The 20,881-nt window shown below is 35.8% G+C and overlaps 3 protein-coding genes across 3 annotated transcripts; all 3 read left to right on the top strand.

Annotated features, from left to right (window-relative positions):
- Nucleotides 1–230: 230 nt before the first annotated feature.
- On the top strand, nt 231–1,535 carry LOC133333888 (alpha-tocopherol transfer protein-like). Its single transcript, XM_061542198.1, has 6 exons — nt 231–442; nt 508–599; nt 670–823; nt 896–1,200; nt 1,266–1,416; nt 1,489–1,535. Exons 1-6 carry the CDS (start codon nt 256–258, stop codon nt 1,533–1,535), a joined length of 936 nt encoding a protein of 311 aa, XP_061398182.1. The 5' UTR covers nt 231–255.
- Nucleotides 1,536–4,864: 3,329 nt separating this feature from the next.
- On the top strand, nt 4,865–14,795 carry LOC133333891 (chromosome transmission fidelity protein 18 homolog). The gene is given in 10 exon segments (XM_061542200.1): nt 4,865–5,973; nt 6,036–6,394; nt 6,466–6,814; nt 6,875–6,977; nt 7,549–7,682; nt 7,750–7,984; nt 8,579–8,754; nt 8,828–9,218; nt 14,295–14,358; nt 14,695–14,795. Coding segments are annotated over 10 exon segments (3,021 nt in total).
- Nucleotides 14,796–18,521: 3,726 nt separating this feature from the next.
- LOC133333916 (isoinhibitor K-like) lies at nt 18,522–18,883 on the top strand. The gene is made up of 2 exons (XM_061542230.1): nt 18,522–18,612; nt 18,675–18,883. The coding sequence occupies exons 1-2, from the start codon at nt 18,522–18,524 to the stop codon at nt 18,881–18,883; spliced, it is 300 nt and encodes a 99-aa protein (XP_061398214.1).
- Nucleotides 18,884–20,881: the final 1,998 nt, after the last annotated feature.

The following is a 20,881-nucleotide window of genomic DNA, read 5'->3' as shown; positions in this document are numbered from 1 at the left end:
AAAGAAAGCAATTTCACAATTTCGTTAAACAACTCAAACCTGAAACAAATATCCGTCCAAGTACTAAGAATACTATAGAAATAACTTACGAAACTTACACATTTTAGTTTTCTGATATTAAAAATAAATTGTAATTGAAATAAAAACGGCACTATCATTAAGATATTAATTTGTTTCGTTCACATCGCTGACAGTGAAAATATTTTTTTTTATTTTACATTTCCAGATTACAACAAAACATCTTAAAACTTTACAATGGGAAATCCAAAATCATTATCGTATGACAGCAACAACATGGCTGTCATTGATTTAGGCTCGGCAATTATTCGCATGGAACCTGATGATCCACCACAATGGGCATTGGAAATTGCACGCAAAGAATTGAGAGAAACGCCCGATGTGGCTCAGGAAGCCAAGAAGAAATTAAAAGAGTTGATTGAAGGTGAGTTGAATAAAAGTTTTTTGTATACATTTTTAATATTATTAAATATAATATTCTGATTTTAGCGGAAACTGAATTGAATTTGCCCACAGATGATTTCTATTTGCAAATGTTTTTGAGACCAACACATTATTATCCAGAAAGTGCTTTAAAAAGGGTAAGTTTCTTATAAGGAATTGATTTCTTTTATTTTTCCTTAACTAATATTTATTCATCATTATTTTCAGATAAAACACTTCTATAATATGCTTCAAAAATACGGCGAAGCTTGTCGTGATATTGTGCCCGCCAAAGTGCAACATGTCTTTGAAGCTGAACTCTTAACACTTTTGCCCAATCGCGATCAACATGGTCGCAGAATATTGGTGTTACAAGCTGGAAGTAAGTGCTTAAGAATGACATTAAAAATACTGTTGCAACTAATAATGAAAATTACTCTCCTTCTTCTTACAGAAAAATGGAAACCATCTGAAGTATCGTTGGTCGATATGTTCCGTGGTATTCAACTTACCGTTTTGGGTTCCATGGTTGAACCATTGTCACAAATTTGTGGTGCTGTGGTCATCATTGATGTGGAAGGTTTGCCCATGGGTCACATTATGCACTTTACACCAAACTTTGCCGCCATGTTATTGGATTATGTCCAAGAGTGTATTTGTGTGCGTCTGAAAGCCGTACACATTGTTAATAATTCGTATATTTTCAATATACTATTCAATATCTTTAAACCTTTCATCAGAGAGAAACTCAGGAAGAGGGTATGTGAAGCAGTCAAACTTATAATTAATTAAAATAACATTCTTACATTTCTTGCAAATTTTAGATTTACTTCCATGGCAAGGATATGAAATCCTTGACAAAACACATTGATGCTGCTGTCTTGCCGGCCAAATATGGTGGTAGTGCTACATGGGAAATGCCACCTGGTAAATTGTTGGGAGAATTTTTCATGTCATATACACCAGATTTTGAAAGTGAGTTATACATAAAATCTGTTTTTTTTTTATCAATAAATAATTTGTTTCCATTATTTTCCATTTGTTTAGAGGCCGCCAGCTATGGTTGGAAAGATGGTTATAAAATTAAAAAGTAATCTGGATCATCCACCCCTTCCCTCTTCTTGGTGTACCTTAAATTATTTGTTTATAGGTTCTCATCACTTATTATTGTTAAGATTGTAATTGTTTTTTTCTTATTTTTTTCTACTTTGTAAAGTATTTTGTGATATTGTTCGCATTAAAATTAAGTGTATGTCATTATTTCGTTACAAAACTGTATCGATCCAAGTACATACCGTATAAGTATGGGCGTGTTAAATTAAGTTTTGAGTTCATTATCAATACAACAATGTCATTTTCCTATCATACTATCCCTAGTTAATAGTGTGTAATAAAAGTGAAACAAAAACTGAAAAAGTAATAGTATTAATTTATTAAAGGTGTCTGAGCGGAAATTTATGTTCCATTTGTATCTAAAGTAAAATATTAAATAAAATATAAAATAATCTGTAAGCCATTTAATGTGAAGGCAAATGATCACTCATATTACAAAAACAAATTAAGAATAAATAAAAAAGAGAAATAAATACAAATGTAAATTCGGTATTGAAGAACTCCAACCCTATAAAAACTCGTTTACATCTCCCCGAACGTGTTGTATATGATCCGAAACGATCCTAATCTCACTCGGCCAATATCTGTCAACTGTGTCCAAAATTTATCATATATGTATAATAAATAAATCTCCATTGAGGAAAACAAGTTTGCTGAAATATTGCAAACTGAAATCAGTTTAGTGTAGAGTAAATATTCAATTTGCTTATACCTTTCGTTGTGTTTAATTCTCATATTTGAAAATAAATTGTTAATATCAAAAATGGCCAACACGAAAAACAATATATGTACTATTCCAATACTGTTCAGTAATATCGTACTTACGTAGCTGACTTATGACAGAACATTTGTTTCATAAGCCGAGATTTAAAAAGATTTCCAGGCCCATCGGTCTTGTGCGCATCTGTTCCAATTTGAAAAACCATGTTCCAAGATGTTGTTTTCCACTTGATCTTTACATTGAATTCGTGGCTTTCTTTTGACCCGCTTCTCACGACATGACCTAGCCAGCGTAGTCGCTATTATCAGTTTTGTTTATCGCGGTACCAAGGTATATAAATTGGTCTAAATCTACTAGGCGTCTTGCGCGTTTTTACTATCACCTTGGTCTTCTCGCCATTTACTGCTGGTCCCACTTTGGCAGACTCCTTTTCTATTTGATCAAAGTTCGACCCATTATGTCGATGTCGTCCGCGTAGGCTAGCAACATGTGTTGTTTGGTGTACAGAGTGTCATTTCTGTTCATATTTGCCTCACACGATAAACTGTGACCCTGTATGAATCCTCGTTCGATATTAAACGGCTCCGAGATGTCCTTTCCGACTTTATCTTGTTCCAGATAAAATTATGCTGATAGCCGTATCAATTTGGCAGGAATGTCGGCCGCAGACATTACTTTAAACACCTCTGGACAGGTAGGGCTGTCGAATGCGTCTTTATAGGCCTGCGTCTATATATTTGCAAGGCCTGAAGCCGCATTGGTATGGTCCGATAATGTCATTGACCATTGGCTTTAGTCGTTCACATAGCACGCTGGAAATCACTTTATATGCGATAGGAAGGGTACTTATTCCTCTATAGTTGGCCCATATCGGCTTGTCTCCTTTTTTTGTGCACGGGACACAGGATGCTGAGGTTCCAATCATTGGGAATGCATTCCTCTAGCCAAATTGTACAAATCAGCTGGTGCATGATCCTGACCAGCATCTGCTGCTATATTATTCTTGAGACGATTCTGATATTTATAACAATTTTTTTAAACAATTGTGCCTCACAATATCTTAACTGCTATCAAAAAAAAAAAATAATAATTCAAGCAACATATTTTTTTAAATACAAGAATGACTAAAAATAATTCCAATTGGTTTTTTTTTGGTCCTCTATAGTTTATATAATAATGTGTCATTTCTAAAATGTCATTTAAAATGTTCAATTACAATTTTTAAACTCCAAAACAACAGTTCTCGAACACGTTAATTCAAAACTGTTTTTCTTCGTAACCAAATTAACGGTAAATTTAAGGTTGGTGTACAAATTACATTGTGCAAACAAAAAAATCATTTGCGACATCTTTACTTCATTTCTTCACTCATGCATTATTTTTCCTAATACTTATTGCATACCACCAGATGGCGGTGGTCATTTGAACATAACAATTATTTATTAATAACATTAATATTGATGGTACACCATTTATGTTATTCTAATAATATTTGCTCAATCATGATTTATTTAATTTGTATTTTCATTAAATTTTTACTCCTTGGCATTTTGACATACAAAGAAAAAGTTCTGAACGTTCCTTTTGTGTAATCCGAAATATTATCAGATGATTTTCACTTCTTCCATGTCCCGTTCTATACAAAGCAAGCTGTTATTCTTCACATTCTATTCGTAAACAACACATTCCACGTACATTTTCTTTTGAGTTGGTTTTTTAGCAATATCTTAACTGCTATCAAAAAAAAAAAAAATAATTCAAGCAACATATTTTTTTTAAATACAAGAATGACTAAAAATAATTCCAATTGGATTTTTTTTGGTCCACTATAGTTTATATAATAATGTGCCATTTCTAAAATGTCATTTAAAATGTTCAATTACAATTTTTAAACTCCAAAACAACAGTTCTCGAACACGTTAATTCAAAACTGTTGTTCTTCGTAACCAAATTAACTGTAAATTTAAGGTTGGTGTACAAATTACATTGTGCAAACAAAAAAATCATTTGCGACATCTTTACTTCATTTCTTCACTCATGCATTATTTTTCCTAATACTTATTGCATACCACCAGATGGCGGTGGTCATTTGAACATAACAATTATTTATTAATAGCATTAATATTGATGGTACACCATTTATGTTATTCTAATAATATTTGCTCAATCATGATTTATTTAACTTGTATTTTCATTAAATTTTTACTCCTTGGCATTTTGACATACAAAGAAAAAGTTCTGAACGTTCCTTTTGTGTAATCCGAAATATTATCAGATGATTTTCACTTCTTCCATGTCCCGTTCTATACAAAGCAAGCTGTTATTCTTCACATTCTATTCGTAAACAACACATTCCACGTACATTTTCTTTTGAGTTGGTTTTTTAGCAGCAGTTCTCTCCTACATCTCCTTTTCGTAACAACGTGTGGAACGCTTTTAATTGAGGTCTGTTTATAAATAGCGCGCCAAAAAAGCGTCATCACGTCCAAGTCTCTCGCTGCAATGGTATGCAAAAAATTAAAAGAAATTTAATGTAATTTTTATACAAAAAATATATAAAGAGTAAAGATTTAGTAAGCGTCATTCAAAATGGATCAATATCCTGACGAAAATGAAGAATTCGAATTGCAATACCAAGAAGAGTTGGAGTTGATGGATGAGTTTGCGGAGCAAAATGGTATGTAACCCATATTCCCCACACGATCGGAATATGTTTAATATGTATATTTATTTATAGATTTTGTACCCGTTGTAAACAACAAAACTATTGTAAATCCCAAACCTGCCCTCTCACAAAGTACTCTGAATTCTCCACAATTGTCGCAGATCAGTTTCAATGCCGATGATTCGCAATTGTCTTCATTGGGGGCTGGTGGTGGTGGGCCAGTTAATCGTCGTCTGTTTGGAACACCCAAACAACCACCTACTCGTGGAGCCTCAACACCCTTTATAAGCAAACAAAAGCAAATGGCTCCCATACAGGAAGTGGTCGACTTAAACGGTCTTGAACATGAAGAAGAATTGGATATGGGTCCATCGACTGCCAACAGAGCTCTTGAGGAATTACAAAAAGCCAATAATAAACGTAAACGTTTGGAGAGAGATTTATTTGGTGACATCGCTGACATATTTGGCGACGACACGTATGAAGATCCGGAAGCCAAAAAGGCTCGCACCGAAGAAGAAAGAGATATGGAAGCTATAGAAAAAATTTTGGAGACCCGTCGTAAATTACGTGAACAAAGTAAAGCTGTTAGACCAGACAGTTTGGCTCGTCTAGAAGCATTGCATGCTTTTAAAATGCGCAATCTCTCCTACAATATTCCGCAGTGGCCATTTTTGCCTTTGCGTCGTAGTGATGATGAACGTGTTTATGTTCGATTCCATTCGGAGGAATATGAGACAAAGGCCATTAATGAAATAAGTGCTGCCTCTGGACTTGGTGGTTTGTTGGGCGAGCATAAAGAGAAAATCTGGGAGGAAGCCAATGAATTGGTTCTAAAGCGACTCAGCTCGAATAAGGATGTGGCAAACGAGGAACATGCTCCCATTGTTGTGGAGCCGGTATCAAATGAAGATTCGCGTCTTTGGGTGGAGAAATATAAACCTCGCAAATATATTGATCTCTTATCGGATGAAATGACAAATCGATCGCTGTTGTATTGGCTGAAAATGTGGGACAAAGTGGTTTTTGGCAAGTACGAACAAATGTTTAAACTATCAAAAAATAATATTTAAAATAGTTTTCATTTATGTTTAGAGAATTCAAAGCATTGCAGGCCAATGCTGCCAATAATGGTGAAGTGAATAGCTTTAATAAACGTACAGGGAAGTTCGAATCGAATGGTGGCTGGAGGGCCCGCAAATCAAAACAGTTCCTCAATACCAATGTCGATGAAATGGGAAGACCCGTACAAAAGGTAGCTTTACTTTGTGGTCCTCCTGGTTTGGGTAAAACAACATTGGCCCATACCATTGCCCGCCATGCAGGTTATAATGTGCGCGAAGTGAATGCTTCGGATGATCGCAGCCCTGAAGCGTTTAAATTGGCCCTAGAAAATGGTACACAAATGTCTTCTGTTATGAATGAAAGCAAGAAACCGAATTGTATAATATTGGGTAAGGCTAGGAAGTACGATTTTATTTCGAAATTACAATTAAAAATCTTTTTTTTTTGTATACCAATTCAGATGAAATCGATGGTGCACCACGTCAATCAATTGAATTTCTAGTTAAATTTGTCACTGACAGTGTGCCCGTCAAGGGCAAAGGCAAGGGTGCTGGCAAAGGAGCTCACAATATTCTCAAACGCCCAATTATATGTATTTGTAATGATATTTATGATCCTGCCTTAAGACCGTTGCGTCAAATAGCTTTCGTTGTTACATTCCCGCCAATTGACTCATCACGGCTGGCTGAGCGTTTAGTGCAGGTCGCGCAAAATGAAAGAATGAAAACAGATTTTGGTTCATTAATAGCTTTGGCTGAAAAGTCTGGCAATGATGTGCGCTGTTGTATCTCTACAATGCAATTTTTTAAGTATGTTGGTTATTGGGGTACAATTGTAATATATTTATAATTTTTTGTTCTTTATTTCAGTGCTCAGAAGAAGGGTTTGACTCTTCAAGATGTGCTTAACAATAATCTGGGTCAAAAAGACAGACATCAAGGCCTATTTGAAGTTTGGGGTGCCATTTTTAGGGTAAGTCAGTCATTTATAAACAAACTTTATTTTATTTTTCTAGGTGTAATAGAGATGCAGATGTAAAAAAAATATCCTTTTTAGGTAGTTCCAACTTTATATCTTATGGATCAGATTAATTTTGATCTAATTATCACTCGATTCCATTCGAATTTTACGGTTAAATATGTAGTATCGACAATAGGGAGAATAGTATCGGGATAACGTTAGATCGATGATTCGATAGTATACAAGTTTCTCACCATATAAAACAGCAGGACCAGGCATTGTCTTCCTGGTTTTATTACAAAATAAGCCAGACTACGTATGGAATCTAATTTTGGTTCAAAAAAACCAAAATTACTTGTTGGCAGAAAAGGCTGATAGTCTAGCCGACTTTTATTGGGAATTTAATTGAAATATAACACTGGATCTACAAGAACGCTATCAGACCAATCTTCTGTAGTCTTGGAGTAATTGGTTTATATATAATTTACAATTTATATATTCTTTACTTCATTATAAATTCCCTACAAATATTTAATACAATCTTTATTATAAGCATTATATATTTTTTATTTTCTCACATTAGATTCAAAGACCGAAAAAACAATTGACCCAAGCTCGCGGCGATGAAGAGGCTCAAGTCACAATGACGGACATGTCGATGAGTACACGTGTACGTCATGTTCTTGATGTGGTACATTCTGGCGGTGATTATGAACGGTAAGTCAATTTTATTTTTCTTCGTCATTGTTCCAAAAAATAAAGCATTTCTTTACTCTCCTTACAGGCTAATGCAAGGTGTTTATGAAAATTATTTACAACAAAAAATGCCCGATCCAAATCTAAATGGAATTGTCGAGGCTAACCAATGGTTTTGTTTCTCCGATACACTGCAACGACAAATACAACAGCAACAAAATTATACTGTATATCCTTATCTGCAGTATGGCTTTGTGATATGGCACATGTTATTCGCCTCACTGGCTTGGCCTAAAATAAATTTCCCCAGCAAATCGTTTGAGGTAAGCATGATTGCATTTCATCTGCTGTCTTTAGTTTTTTGCCTTCTTTCCTCTATAGCTCGCCTGGCATCATATCATTAATGTTTTATAATTCAATTCAGCGCTTATGAATAGGTGCTGCTGCTTTTTTGTTTACCTTTTCTAAATGTCATTTTCATATTTTCAATGGACCTTAAATTGCACGGGTATGCTTGAGTGTTTGCCTGACTGGTGTGCACAATTTTTAGCTTGGAGGCTGCATCGTCCTTAGGAAGTTTATAAGTAGATTTTTTATGATCATTTTAATGAATAAAATGCAATCAAGAGATTAAATGTGCAGAAACAAAATGCAAACATAATGCTGTGCTCGATGAAAGAGGAAATATGGTGGTTGTTATTTGTTTCACATTCCCATTATACTTTGTAATTTCTTAAGCAGTTCATTTGTGGTACACACACACTCGAACAAAGGTTTGTTTACATTGGCAAGATTTTAATTACGTAGACCTTTTGAAAAGCTTGGGATTTTGTTCTCCACTCAACGATAATCGAATCGTTTGTAACTTTCATTTTTGTTAAATTTCATGCTTGCTTTTTTGTTTCTTTTTTTCGTAGTTTAATCAAAAGCAAACCAACCAGAAAAATATTTTCCAATCTTTGAGAAAATCCTTTACGTGTGGTGCTATTGGTGTGGGTCAGGGTCATGTTGTGCTGTTGGAAACAGTTCCATTGCTTAAGAGAATACTATCACCTCAATTGAGATCAGTGGCTGTACAATTGTTATCTCAAAAGTAAGTAATAATAGAATTTTATTAATAATATTTGTCAATAATACTATAATATGTATTCATTTCCATTCTCCAGAGAACAAAGTGATTTGAAACATTGCGTGGAAATTATGGCTGATTTAGGTATTACCTATCACCAAGTAAAATCAGCCGAAGGTCCATATATTTTCCGTATGGAACCCGATTTAGATGCATTGGCACAATTCCCTGGTTTCCAGGGTGTTACTCTCTCCTATTTTGGCCGTCAATTGGTTGCACGAGAAGTTGAACTGGAACGTATACATCGTTCCACGCCGAAAGCTATCGAATCAAATGACAAAGCTCAACAACAAAAGGCCAAGAAAGCACAAGAAATTAAAGCGCCTGCCAAACCTAACACAAATGCCACCTCACCTACAAATTTACCCAATCATTTGCAACGTTTAAAACCAAAACGCATCGAGAGTTCAAAGGCAGCCAGCGAAACGGTAAGTAGTTCAAACGATTTTATTTTCATTTTATTCGACATCAATGCACATTGAAAGGAGGAAAACTCAACTTTATATCAACTACGTGCTTGTCATTGCAAATCAAACTATATATTTAGGAAGAAAAAATGGTTAGGGAATTGTGTGAAAGATGCATGGGATTTACATAACAAACTGCTGTAGAACATCATTTAGTAAGTATATGTTGTGAGAACAAATTTGTGCAAGTTATTGCTTTGTGTGCATAAAAACCAATTGGTTGTTTGGAGTTTTGAAAACAACGTGCTGAGAATTTAGGTTTCCTTTTTGCATATATTGGCGGCATAATAGAAAAACTATATATGGAAGACTTAATTATTTCTAAAGAAATTTTGAAGGCAATAAACATTTTAGAAAAGAAATGTTTTATGAGACATGCATTTTTATGAGATTGCAAAATTTGAATTATTATTATTAATATTTCTAAATTATTATACATACATATTTTGAAATTTAAATTTATTAATATATTTTTGGTGGAAGAATTGAAATTGAGTTGAAACAATTATATTAATTGCAACAGTTATTGTTGTTGTAGCAGCCCTACTGCTTTTACTCAATGATGTAAACTGTGTATTGTGTATTTTATCGTGCAATAATATTATATTAATTAATTTGTTGTAAAGAAAATAAGCTGTGATTACAAAATTGTGTGCTTAAGTTTGATTGTTTGAAAAACAAAGTTAATTTGAATGTAATAACTAATTTTGAAAAATATTTAATTATGAAAGGTTTTATAGCTGTGAAAGAGTGGATTTTTCAAGAAAAAAAAATTGGTTAATATTTTGAAATTATTTTTAAATAATATTTTTTTCAAGTGATTGTTTAATTGATGTGTTTTGTTTAAAACGTGGAAGTAAATTCAAAATTTTACGTTATTTAAAAAAGTATATACTCTTTATAATTTCCATAAATTGAGTTCGAAATTTAAAACATTACCTTAACTCTTATTAATGGATTGATTTTTCGAATATATTTATATTTTATTCGTCTGGTTATTAAAATTTAAAATCTCCTTTACTTTTAATGTGATATAGTGGTTTTTGGAACCGATATTGGCCTTGAAGCTGAAGAGTATTTTTAAAATTGTGTTCAAGTTAAAACATGAGTGGTAAATTTCTAAAATAATATGCGAAATAAAAAAAAAACTATTCAAAATTATAAATAAAAAAATTGTTTCAAAAAACAAATTGTCTATAAATTTAACCGACATACATATTTTTTTTAATCTAATAAAAACCACTTTAAACGAAATAAAAAAAAAAAAACTAATTACATATTTTGATAAAGTTCGTACATGTAAAAAAAAACATACTTACTTAGCTGGCTTATTACAGAACGGTTGTTCCATAAGCCGAGCTTAAAAAAGATTTCCATGCGCGTCGGTTTTGTGCTCAGCTCCTTCAATTTCAAAGACCACGTTCCAAGATGTTGTTGTCTACTTGGTCTTTCCATCTAATTCGTGGCCTTCCCCTTCTACGGGAACCATCAGTATGCCCGCTTTTATATGCCTTTTGAGCTGGGGCATCATCATCCATTCTCACAACATGACCTATCCAACGTAGTCGCTGCAGCTCGATACGTCTGACTTTGTCAATGTCAGAGAATAGATGGTTTAAGTCATGGAGAAATGTTCTCTCAAACATTCCAAGAGCTGCCTCATGTGCTTGCGTATGTACCAATGCTTCAGATCCATATAACAGCACGGGTAGTATCAGCGTCTTGTAGAGTGTGAGTTTGGACTGCCTGGAGGTGGCCTTGTTTCTAAACTGCTTACTTAGACCACAGTAGCATCTGTTGGCCATCACAATCCTTCTCCGAATATAAAAACTGATGTTATTCGTTTTATTTATGGCGTTACCAAGGTATATCAAATCTTTAACTATCTCGAAGCTGTAGTTCTCAAGTTCCACAGTTGGTCCGAGTTTACTGGACGTCTTGCTCGTTGATACCATCAGCTTGGTCTTCTCCCCGTTTACTGCCAGATCCACTTTGGCAGATACCTTCTCAATTTGTTCAAAGGTGGCTGTTACCGATCGCAATGTTCGACCCATTATATCGATGTTATCGGCGTAGGCGAGTAACATGTGCTGTTTCTGTTCACCTTTGCATCTTGTATTACCTTTTCCAGCTGGATGTTAAAAATATCACACGACAATCTGTCACCTTGTCTGAATCCTCGTTCGGTATTGAAGGGCTCCGATAGGTCCTTTCCGACTTTAACTGCTGACCTTGTGCTACTGAAAGTTAGCCGTATTAATTCCTGCAAAATTAATACGGCTAACTTTAAGTAGCACAAACCTAGACATGGTTTTAAACAACCCTGAACAGATAGGGCTGTCGAATTCGGCTTTATAGTCAACGAATAGATGGTATGCTTCGACGTGTTTTGTCGTGGGTCTTTTCCAGGATTTGGGGCAGAGTAAAAATCAATCTTCAATCGTTCACACAGCACACTGGATAGCACTTTATATACGATGGGAAGAATACTAATTCCTCTATAGTTGACACATTCCTCTATAGTTGACACAGGATGCTGAGTTTCCAATCATTGGGCATGTATTCCTCTAGCCTAATTGTACTATTCAGCTGGTGCATGCTCCTGACCAGCATCTGACCACCAGTCTTGAATAGTTCGGCTGTTAACCCATCGGCTCCTGCTGATTTATTTTCTTTAGCCGATTAAATGCTATTCTGCCCTCATCTTGGCTAGGTGGTATACACCCTATACCATCATCTCTTATTGGTTCTGAGGTATCTTTTTCACCGCCACAATTTGATACCAGAAGTTTTTCGAAATGCTTCTTCCAGAACCTCAGCACGCTGTCTGTATCTGTCACCAGGTTCCCTTCAGTATCTCTACAGGAGGATGTGCCTGCACCAAAGCCTTCGGTTTGGTGTTTTACTCGTTGGTAAAATTTTCGGACATCATTCAGACTTCTGTACATCTCAATTTGCTCACGCTCACGTTTTAGTGCTTTTTTCTGCAAAATACGTTTCTCCTCTCTCCTTTTCTCCCGATAGTTCTCCATCGCATTACGTGTTGCTACTGTCCGCAGGGTTGCCCTTCCCTATACGCTGCGTTTTTCATATCAGTAGTATTACGACATTTGCTGCAGTTTGTAGGGAGTGGGCAATTCTCTGTTATTATCGGGACAAGGGGTGCTTTCGTCAAACAGTTGGGTAAGTTGGGCGGAGTAGGCTTCTGCTATCTGTTGTGTTTGCAGCTTTTCGACGTCAAATTTCCGTGTTACATAAGATCGCACATTTGCTGCTACATTAAGACGGGTACGTACCTTGGCTGTCACAAGGTAATGGTCCGAATCGATATTCGCTCCCCGGATCGATCGGACGTATAATACACTTGATGAATGCCTTCCGTCTATCACAACATGATCAATTCAATTTCTCGTTGTTTGATCGGGAGAAATCCAGGTGGCCTTGTGTATATCGAGTTTTTTGAAGCTGATGCTGCTAACTACCATGTTTTTGGTGCCGCGAAGTCAATCAACCCCATGCCGTTGTCTGATGTTTCGTCATGAATTTTCCGACGGTGGGACCAAATATATTTTCCCTTCCGATTTTTGCATTAAAATCTCCTAGCAGAATTTTAATATCATGGCCAGGGCAACGGTCATATGATATTTCTAGACGCTCGTAAAATATGTTTTTGGTCTGCTCATCTTTGTCTTCCGTCGGAGCATGGGCCCAAATAAGACTGATGTATAAGAACTTCGATTTTATGCGGATTATAGTAATTGGTTCATCTACTGGAGTGAATCTGGAGACGAGGTATTTTATTCTCCTGTTGACCATAAATCCGCAGCCAAATTCATGTCTCGTTTCATGGCTACTAAAATACAGTGCGTAATCGTCTGATTTACTTACGCCTGTCCCTTTTCATCGCATTTCCTGTAAGGTAATAATATCGGCTTTGTACTTCTTGAGTACGTCCGCCAAAGCGAGAACTACGCAGATCGGGTCCTTTATACGTTTATCGCAAAAGATAAACTTTGTCCCCACAAAGGGTCAAGATTATCATATTGGGTAAAATTTTTTTGCCGCAAATTATAAATTTGTTTTCTTCTTCAATTTTTCTAAGTGAAGAAAGGCAGGCCACAAAAAAAAAAGAAGAAATCCAGGCAACAGTCACTAGTTGATCAAATCAGTTTAACATATCAGTTTCATTTAAAAACAAAACTTTTGGCTAATATAATGACAAATATTTGATTTACATTCCTGCATATAAAATACAATCAAAATATTTCAATTAATCCAAAAACAAAGATAAATTATCAACAGTGCATAACCTCTAAATATTTCAATTTCAACTTTAATATCATATTGAAATCAAAAAATCTCAACACTAGATAAACATTTATATACCCCAAAGAATATAAATTCATAAAACCATTAACTTGAGCCATAAAATTGAAATCAAATCTCAGTGTGCACCAATAAAAAAATATCCAATAAGAAAGTTAGTGTGGAATTTACTTGGGGACAAAAAGGTAGGTTGGTATCATCAGCATCATCATCGTGTAGTGACAACAATATCCGTTTGTTTTCATTTCAGTAAAGAACAAAAGAAATAAAAAAAAAACAATCGAAAATAAATACACACACAGAACTCAAAGTTAAATTGAAAATAAAATTCTATTTAGAAAAAAAAAGAGAAAAAGTTATCAAAACTAAGCAACCATGGCAGGACCCAGAGGCGGCCAAAATGATGATAAGAAAAAGTTTACAAAATATTATTTACAATTGTTGTGTAATCTAACAAATGTTGTGTTGTGTGCCTCAATTCATTCATAACCAACAAATGATATTTTCTTGTATAAAAACAAGCAGCAGGATCAACAATCAAGGATGATGATGGCACCCGTAATCAGAATAATATGACATTGTTTCGATTGTGTGTACGTGTGTGTGTTTATATAACGCTATCAATTTTGATTCGCAAACATGCACACACCTCCAATCTATGTCTCGTTATCCAAAATAAATGTATGATTTTGGTTTTGTTTCTGCTTTCAGGTCACCAAGGATTTCTTTGGACGCATACAACGTAAAACACCAGCACAAAAACTGGCGGAGGAACGTAAGTATTGTATTGTATGGTGGTTTGTTGTGTTTGTATTGGCTGACAGGCTGCTCGGTTGGTTGGTTGGCTGACTGGTAACGAGAAGAACACCTCAGTTTTAAATCAGCTCAAGCATTGCATTGTAATAATTTTCTATTGTTGCAAAGTAAATCAACAACTTTTGTTTGTTTTGTATTGTGGCATTACCACCATTTTCAATTTGATCCTGGTGAAATGTAACTTTGCGCCTGCCTGTCTTCTATTACACACATTTTATTTGTGTGTTTGTTAAATATTAATTTTATGCTTCACTCTCACTTGATAATTTTTTGTTGTTTTTGTTATTATTTTCAGCTAAATCTGATCCAATTGTCAAGAGTCCAATTTGGTATCGATACAAGGAGGGTTTCAATAATGCCGTACGCAAAGATATTCATATGAATGAATTGTTGTAACACCATCTTCCGAAATTTTTGTTTTTCAACAATTTCAATTTTTTTATTTGATACGAATAAATGTTAAAAAATAATAACAATAGTTTTAAGGTGTTCCATTATATGAATAAAGTTTTATTTATTTTTCTTGTATTACAATTGGTGTATGTTTAACAACCCGTATTGTTTTTTATATAAACAAATTTATATAAATATGTATGTGTCATTTGATGATTTAATTTTATTTGTTTAGCTGTAAATTTTCGTTGGACTTTTTTTCTTGGTATTTTTACTACACAGTTTTACATTTATAATATTAATTATTATTGGGAAATGGTGAAATTTTTAATAATTTGTTTAACTTCAATGGACTATTTCGCAAATCGTAATATTATTACCAAATCAACGTTCAATGCGAAGATGGTGTCTTTCTGTCCACTCCTTCCACAAACTAATTGCGTCTCCTAGTTCATCCAAATCTCACACCAGGCACTTTTTTGTGTCGAATCAAAACAATATCCGAAGATAGAGTCTATTGGGCTCAACCTTTGGTACCCCCAATTTTCGATATAAGCCGTTTTTATCGAAATTGCTGAAATTTGAAACCTTCGCCTCTTTTTGGATACCGAATGCCCCCACGAAAACTTTTTTCTGATAGCCCCAATATAACTGTACCCTCCAATTTTCGGTATTTTTGGGTAGCAAATCTATCAAAAAAGTAAAATTTTAAATATTGGCACACTTTTTCTGATAGCCTCCATATAAAGGTTCCCCCTAATTTTTGGTATTTTGGGGTAGTTAAGCGCGTTTTTTAGTCGAATTTGCTGAAATTTAGTATATTCGGTTTTTATTGGGTACCAAATGTTTCCACGAAAAATTATAAATATTGGTCTATTTTTTCTGATAGCCCCCATATAACGGTACCCCCATTCGATGTAGTTTCGTATTTTTAGTTCTTATTGAACTATAAAAAATGGGTCGAGGCGTCGGGTTAGTTGCCCATACTCGGAAAAACACTTCTATTATGAAAAAGCAACGAAAAAAACCAAACCCAAACCCCACCGTCGGAAAATTCAGCGTCCATGAAGAAACAACCGATGAGGTGATTCACATGAGGTTTATTGACTTCGCGGCAGCGAAAAACTTGTTAGTTAGCAGCACTGGAATCAAGCATCTCGATCGATCGGGATTTCTCCCGATCGAGCAACGAGAAATCAAATCGATCTTGTTGTGATAAACGGAAGGCATTCATCCAGTGTTTTAGACGTTCGTTCGATCCGAGGAGCGAATATCGATTCGGACCATTACCTTGTAGCAGCCAAAGTTCGTACTCGTCTTAATGTAGCAGCAAAGGTGCGATCTAATGTACCATCAAGTAACCCGTGGTATGATCAGGAGTGTCGTAATGCTGCTGATGTGAAAAACGCAGCGTATAGGGCAACCCTGCAGACAGTAGCAACACGTACTATGATGGAGAATTATCAGGAGAAAAGGAGAGAGGTGAAACTGAGGAAAAAGAAAGAAAAGAAAAACGTGAGCGGGAGCAAATCGAGATGTACATGAGTCAGAAAGAAGTCCGGATATTTTACCAACGGGTAATACACCAAACCAAGGGCTTTGGTGCAGGCACATCCTCCTGTAGATATAAAGAAGGAAACCTAGCGACAGATACAGACAGCGTGTTGAGGATCAGTAAGGAGCAGTTTTGAAAATATATAATAGATGATGATATACAGTGTATACCACCTATCCAAGATGAGGTCAGAAATCAATCGGCTAAAAAATAATAAAGCAGCAGGTGGCGATGGGATTCCCGCCGATCTATTCAAGACTGGTGGTCAGATGCTGGTCAGGAGCATGCAACAGCTGGCTGATTAGTACAATGTGACTAGAGGAATGCATTCCCAATGATTGGAAACTCAGAATCCTGTGTCTCGTGCACAAATAAGGGGACAAGACAATATGTACCAACTATAGAGGAATTAGTCTCTATTCCATCGCATATAAAGTGCTATCCAGCGTGCTGTGTGAACGACTGAAGCCAATGGTCATAGAAATGGAAAAGACCCACGATAAACACATCGACACCGTCCACCTATTCGTTGACTGTAAAGCCGCATTCGACAGTCTTATTCGTTCAGAGGTGTTTAAAGCCATGTCTGCGTTTGGCATTCCTGCAATATTAATCCGACTATGCAGGATGATTCACATAGAAGGGGAAGTCCACGAATTAGATGGGCAGATCAAGTGGAAGACAACATTGCCGAACAGGGTCTTTCAAATTGGAAAAACTGTGCAAAAGACAAACGCTTATGTTCGGCTTATGGAACGAAAGTTCTGTCACAAGTCATCTAAGTAAGTAAATATAAAAAAAAACCTTTCCAAGATCGACAATATTCAAACAGTTCTTATTTACTTTTATTAGATACTTCTATGGGTAAATTCCATGGTTTATATAGAGCCAGATTACACCGGTTCAAAGAAGATATTTCCAATTTCCCATTTACCTATATTCTATGACAAAAACACAAATTTTGTCTAATCATATTGAACTTTGATTATTTTTTGAATATTTTTGTTGTTCTTGGCAATGGCGATATTCAATTTTGACCTTCTAAGTCCACAGATTAAACTGAACTTTATCGGCAGCGTTAAGGTAAACAAAATTACCTATAAGACTAATAGAGTTATAATAATTTTGTTTAAATAAGTGGCGATTTGCTTTTGTTAGCCAGTATCAGTGTCAATGGCCTGCCAATCATTCCCTCATTTCATTTTTATACCAGAAAAGTTCAGTCATTGCACTGCAACATTTTGGGATGAAAAAAAAAAATCAAAAACAGAAATTCATAATTATTTAGGGGTCGTTGTATGTTATACCACACCAGACACATGAATCATTGCTTTGATGGGATCAAATATACATCTTAGAACATGCAATGGGATGACATTTGAATTTCGCCGTTTGAGATATGAAAAATTTCCGTTAAATAGAAAGCAAATCAATATATGTAATTAATTCCAGGTTTTATTACCCAATTCCTCTTAATAACTTTCCCTAATATAAACCCTGCCGATTCTCGCTTGTCACTTTGTCTCGAAGAAGCAAATAATTTGTAGCCTAGTGTCGGCTATGCGTAAATAATGAAGAGGCGTTAATTTCATTGGACAACATTTAGATTAAAACAAAGGAGTGGCAACAACAAGAGGCAGCTTAGCTAGCTAGTCACTAACTAAAGTTTAGAATGCCGCTGTGATTGCATGAAGTCTGGTGTAAGAGAGCGTGCCTGCCTAGATTCGTGTGCGTAAGACTTGCTATTCCCTTGTTCATGCCGTTTGAGATCTTTACTCTTTGCTCCTCCGTTTTTTTTTTGTATGTGTGAGTGTGTGTATTTGTGTTACTGATAAGAATTTCCAATGTCCGCTCTGACGTTTCATTGCCCGCCTCTCCCTTCGTCCGTCCGTCCGTCCGTCCTTTGCTATGCCAGCCTGGCCATGTAGTTGTTCTGTTGTTTGAAGCCCCCCACCACTTGATCTGTAATATTCAAACTGAAACAATTCATTCTCTAAGAAAGAGTAAAAACAGTTCAGTACGTGGTCGGTTGGTTGAGTGCGTCGTCGAACAGAGAAGACGAAGAAAAAATAACAATTTCCGAATATTTTCATTTGTACAAGAAAAAAATAAAAAAAAAATAATAATAATAAAAAATATAATTAAATTTGCCGGTAAAATCCAGATTGAACATGATGACGAATTTCTTTAGAATGTTTGTTGTAATTGCAATTGTTGTGCTCTGCTCGATGAATTCGATAGAATCACGTAAATGGGGTATTCCAAGTAAGTCTGTCGATTTGCTGTTTTTTTGTTTTGTTTTGATGTTTCTTTTTTGTTTGCCTTAGACATTTGTTTACAACCACCACCACGTTCCGAAGGCGTCTGTACCCTGGAGATCGAAGGCTATTACTATGATCAGCAAAAAAATAATTGTGAAAAATATACTGTGGGTGGTTGCCGCCTGACCGGTGGTCAAAGTTTTGGTTCTCAACAAGACTGTTTGGCAACCTGTGTCCATGGAACCCGTCGTCTTCAAGACATCCGACATGATTAGTTCGTTTGGCCGGATTGTGAAATATTTGGTGTTTGAAAAAAATTATGAGAAATAAATGTGAATTTCTTTGTCGATAGAAAAACCTCAAAATGTTATAAAAATGAGTGAAAATACTTTGATTAAAATAATTTGTATTTAATATGGTGTATGCATCAGCTATAACAACGACTCTTCAATTCGTACATTATGGTCGGAAACGCCATTATTTTTATAATGCCATTCAACCCGGAGATTTCCTGATAATAACAATGCAAATTTTTCAAGAAAGCCTGTGCTATCCGAAAATCGGCTTCGAAAGCCGGCCTTACAAATATAAAATTGAGGAGGTTGCCCAGATCTCCGACAACCAACAGATTCCAATACTGGATATGAAACTGACATTTTTGTACAATCAAAATTACTTCCACATGTTACTTTCTAAATTTCCATAAATAGAATTATTTAGGGTCTAATAGCAATGGTTCTAGCTTTCAAATTATATGCAATGAGTTTAATAGGTTCATTAAAACCGGAACGGGTTTATTATCTAAAAATCTGGTTCAATAAATTAGGGATCCGAAACTTTCTCAAGCGAATAAATGTCACCAACGTGAATCTCATAGCGAGATCTGGTAAATATTTCTGACGAATCCGACAGTTGTTCATATTTACTTTACTTAACTGGCTTGAGACAGAACATTTGTTCACAAAAGCCGAACTTAAAAAAGATTTCCCGGGGCGTCGATGTTATGCGCAGGTTCTCCAATTTGAAAGACCATGTTTTGATGTGTCATACTCCACTTGTACGTGTGGTCGCTTTTATATGCCTTTAGAGCTGGGTCATTCTCATCCATTCGCACAACATGGGCTATCCATGCAGTTCGATAGACTGACTATGTCGATTTCCGTGTATAATTGATAAAGCTCGTGGTTCATTCTACGCCAATATTCACCGTCGACGCAGATCAGCCCGTAGATCTTTCTGAGAAGTTTTATTTCAAATGCTTCTGACCCATACAACAGCAAGGGTAGTATCAGCGTCTTGTAGAGGGTGAGTTTGGTCTGCGGAGATGTGGCCTTATTTTTAAACTGCTTACTTAGTGCATCTGTTGGCCAACACTATTCTTCTCCGAATTTCAAAGCTAATGTTATTCGAAGCTGTAGTTTTCAAGTTCCACAGTTGGTCGGAGTCTACATGACGTCTTACGCGTTGATACCATCTGCTTGGTCTTTTCGCCATTTAATGCCAGATCCACTTTGGTAGACTCCTTCTCAATTTGTTCAAAGGTGGCTGTTACCTCTCGCAATGTTCGACCCATTATGTCGATGTCGTCGGCGTAGGCGAGTAACATGTGTTGTTTGGTGTACCGAGTGCAATTTGTGTTCATCTTTGCCTCTCGTATGACCTTTTCCAGCAGTATGTTGAAAAGGTCACTCCGGAAGGCCCTTTCCGACTTTAACTGCTGATCTTGTGTCAGTTAAAGTTATCCTGCATAGCCGTATTAATTTTGCAGGAACGCCGAAGGCAGACATGGATTTAAACACCTCTGAATGGATAAGCTGTCGAATGCGGCTTTATATTCGACGAATAGGTGGAATGTGTCGATGTGTTTTTCTTGGTTTTTTTTTCAGAATTTGGAGCAGTAGTTGGCACATATCATCCTGTATCCAGAATGCTGATGTTCCAATCATTGGACATGCATTCCTCTAATCAAACTGTACTAATGAGCTGGTGCATGCTCCTCATTAGCATCTGATCACCGCTCTTGAATAGTTCGGCTGGTAGCCCATCGGCACCTGCTGCTTTATTATTCTGTAGACGATTGGCTGCTATTCTGACCTTGGTTAGGTGGTATACACTATATACCGTCGTCTCTTATTTTCTTGCTCTTTCTTCTTTTTTCTGAAAATATGCTTCTCCTCTCTTTTCTCCCGATAATTCTCTCTCGTATTACAGTGCTATAGGATGATGATTCATCGCCATCAATGCTCTCATGTCGTGATAACTCACTTCGAATG

Source organism: Musca vetustissima, unplaced genomic scaffold, assembly GCF_032173495.1.
Source record: "Musca vetustissima isolate MV318-11 ecotype Yass unplaced genomic scaffold, APGP_CSIRO_Mvet_v1 utg1463, whole genome shotgun sequence".
NCBI lineage: Eukaryota > Metazoa > Arthropoda > Insecta > Diptera > Muscidae > Musca > Musca vetustissima.
The sequence above is the reverse complement of the archived record's forward strand: the minus strand, read 5'-3'. Positions and strand labels throughout refer to the sequence as shown.

Coding starts and splice junctions, on each gene's coding strand:
- LOC133333888 (XM_061542198.1), top strand. CDS start 256: ATGGGAAATCCAAAATCATTATCGTATGACAGCAACAACATGGCTGTC. Junction 824..895: donor ATTGGTGTTACAAGCTGGAA/GTAAGTGCTTAA, acceptor TTCTTCTTACAG/AAAAATGGAAACCATCTGAA. Junction 1,417..1,488: donor ATATACACCAGATTTTGAAA/GTGAGTTATACA, acceptor CCATTTGTTTAG/AGGCCGCCAGCTATGGTTGG.
- LOC133333916 (XM_061542230.1), top strand. CDS start 18,522: ATGACGAATTTCTTTAGAATGTTTGTTGTAATTGCAATTGTTGTGCTC. Junction 18,613..18,674: donor ACGTAAATGGGGTATTCCAA/GTAAGTCTGTCG, acceptor TGTTTGCCTTAG/ACATTTGTTTACAACCACCA.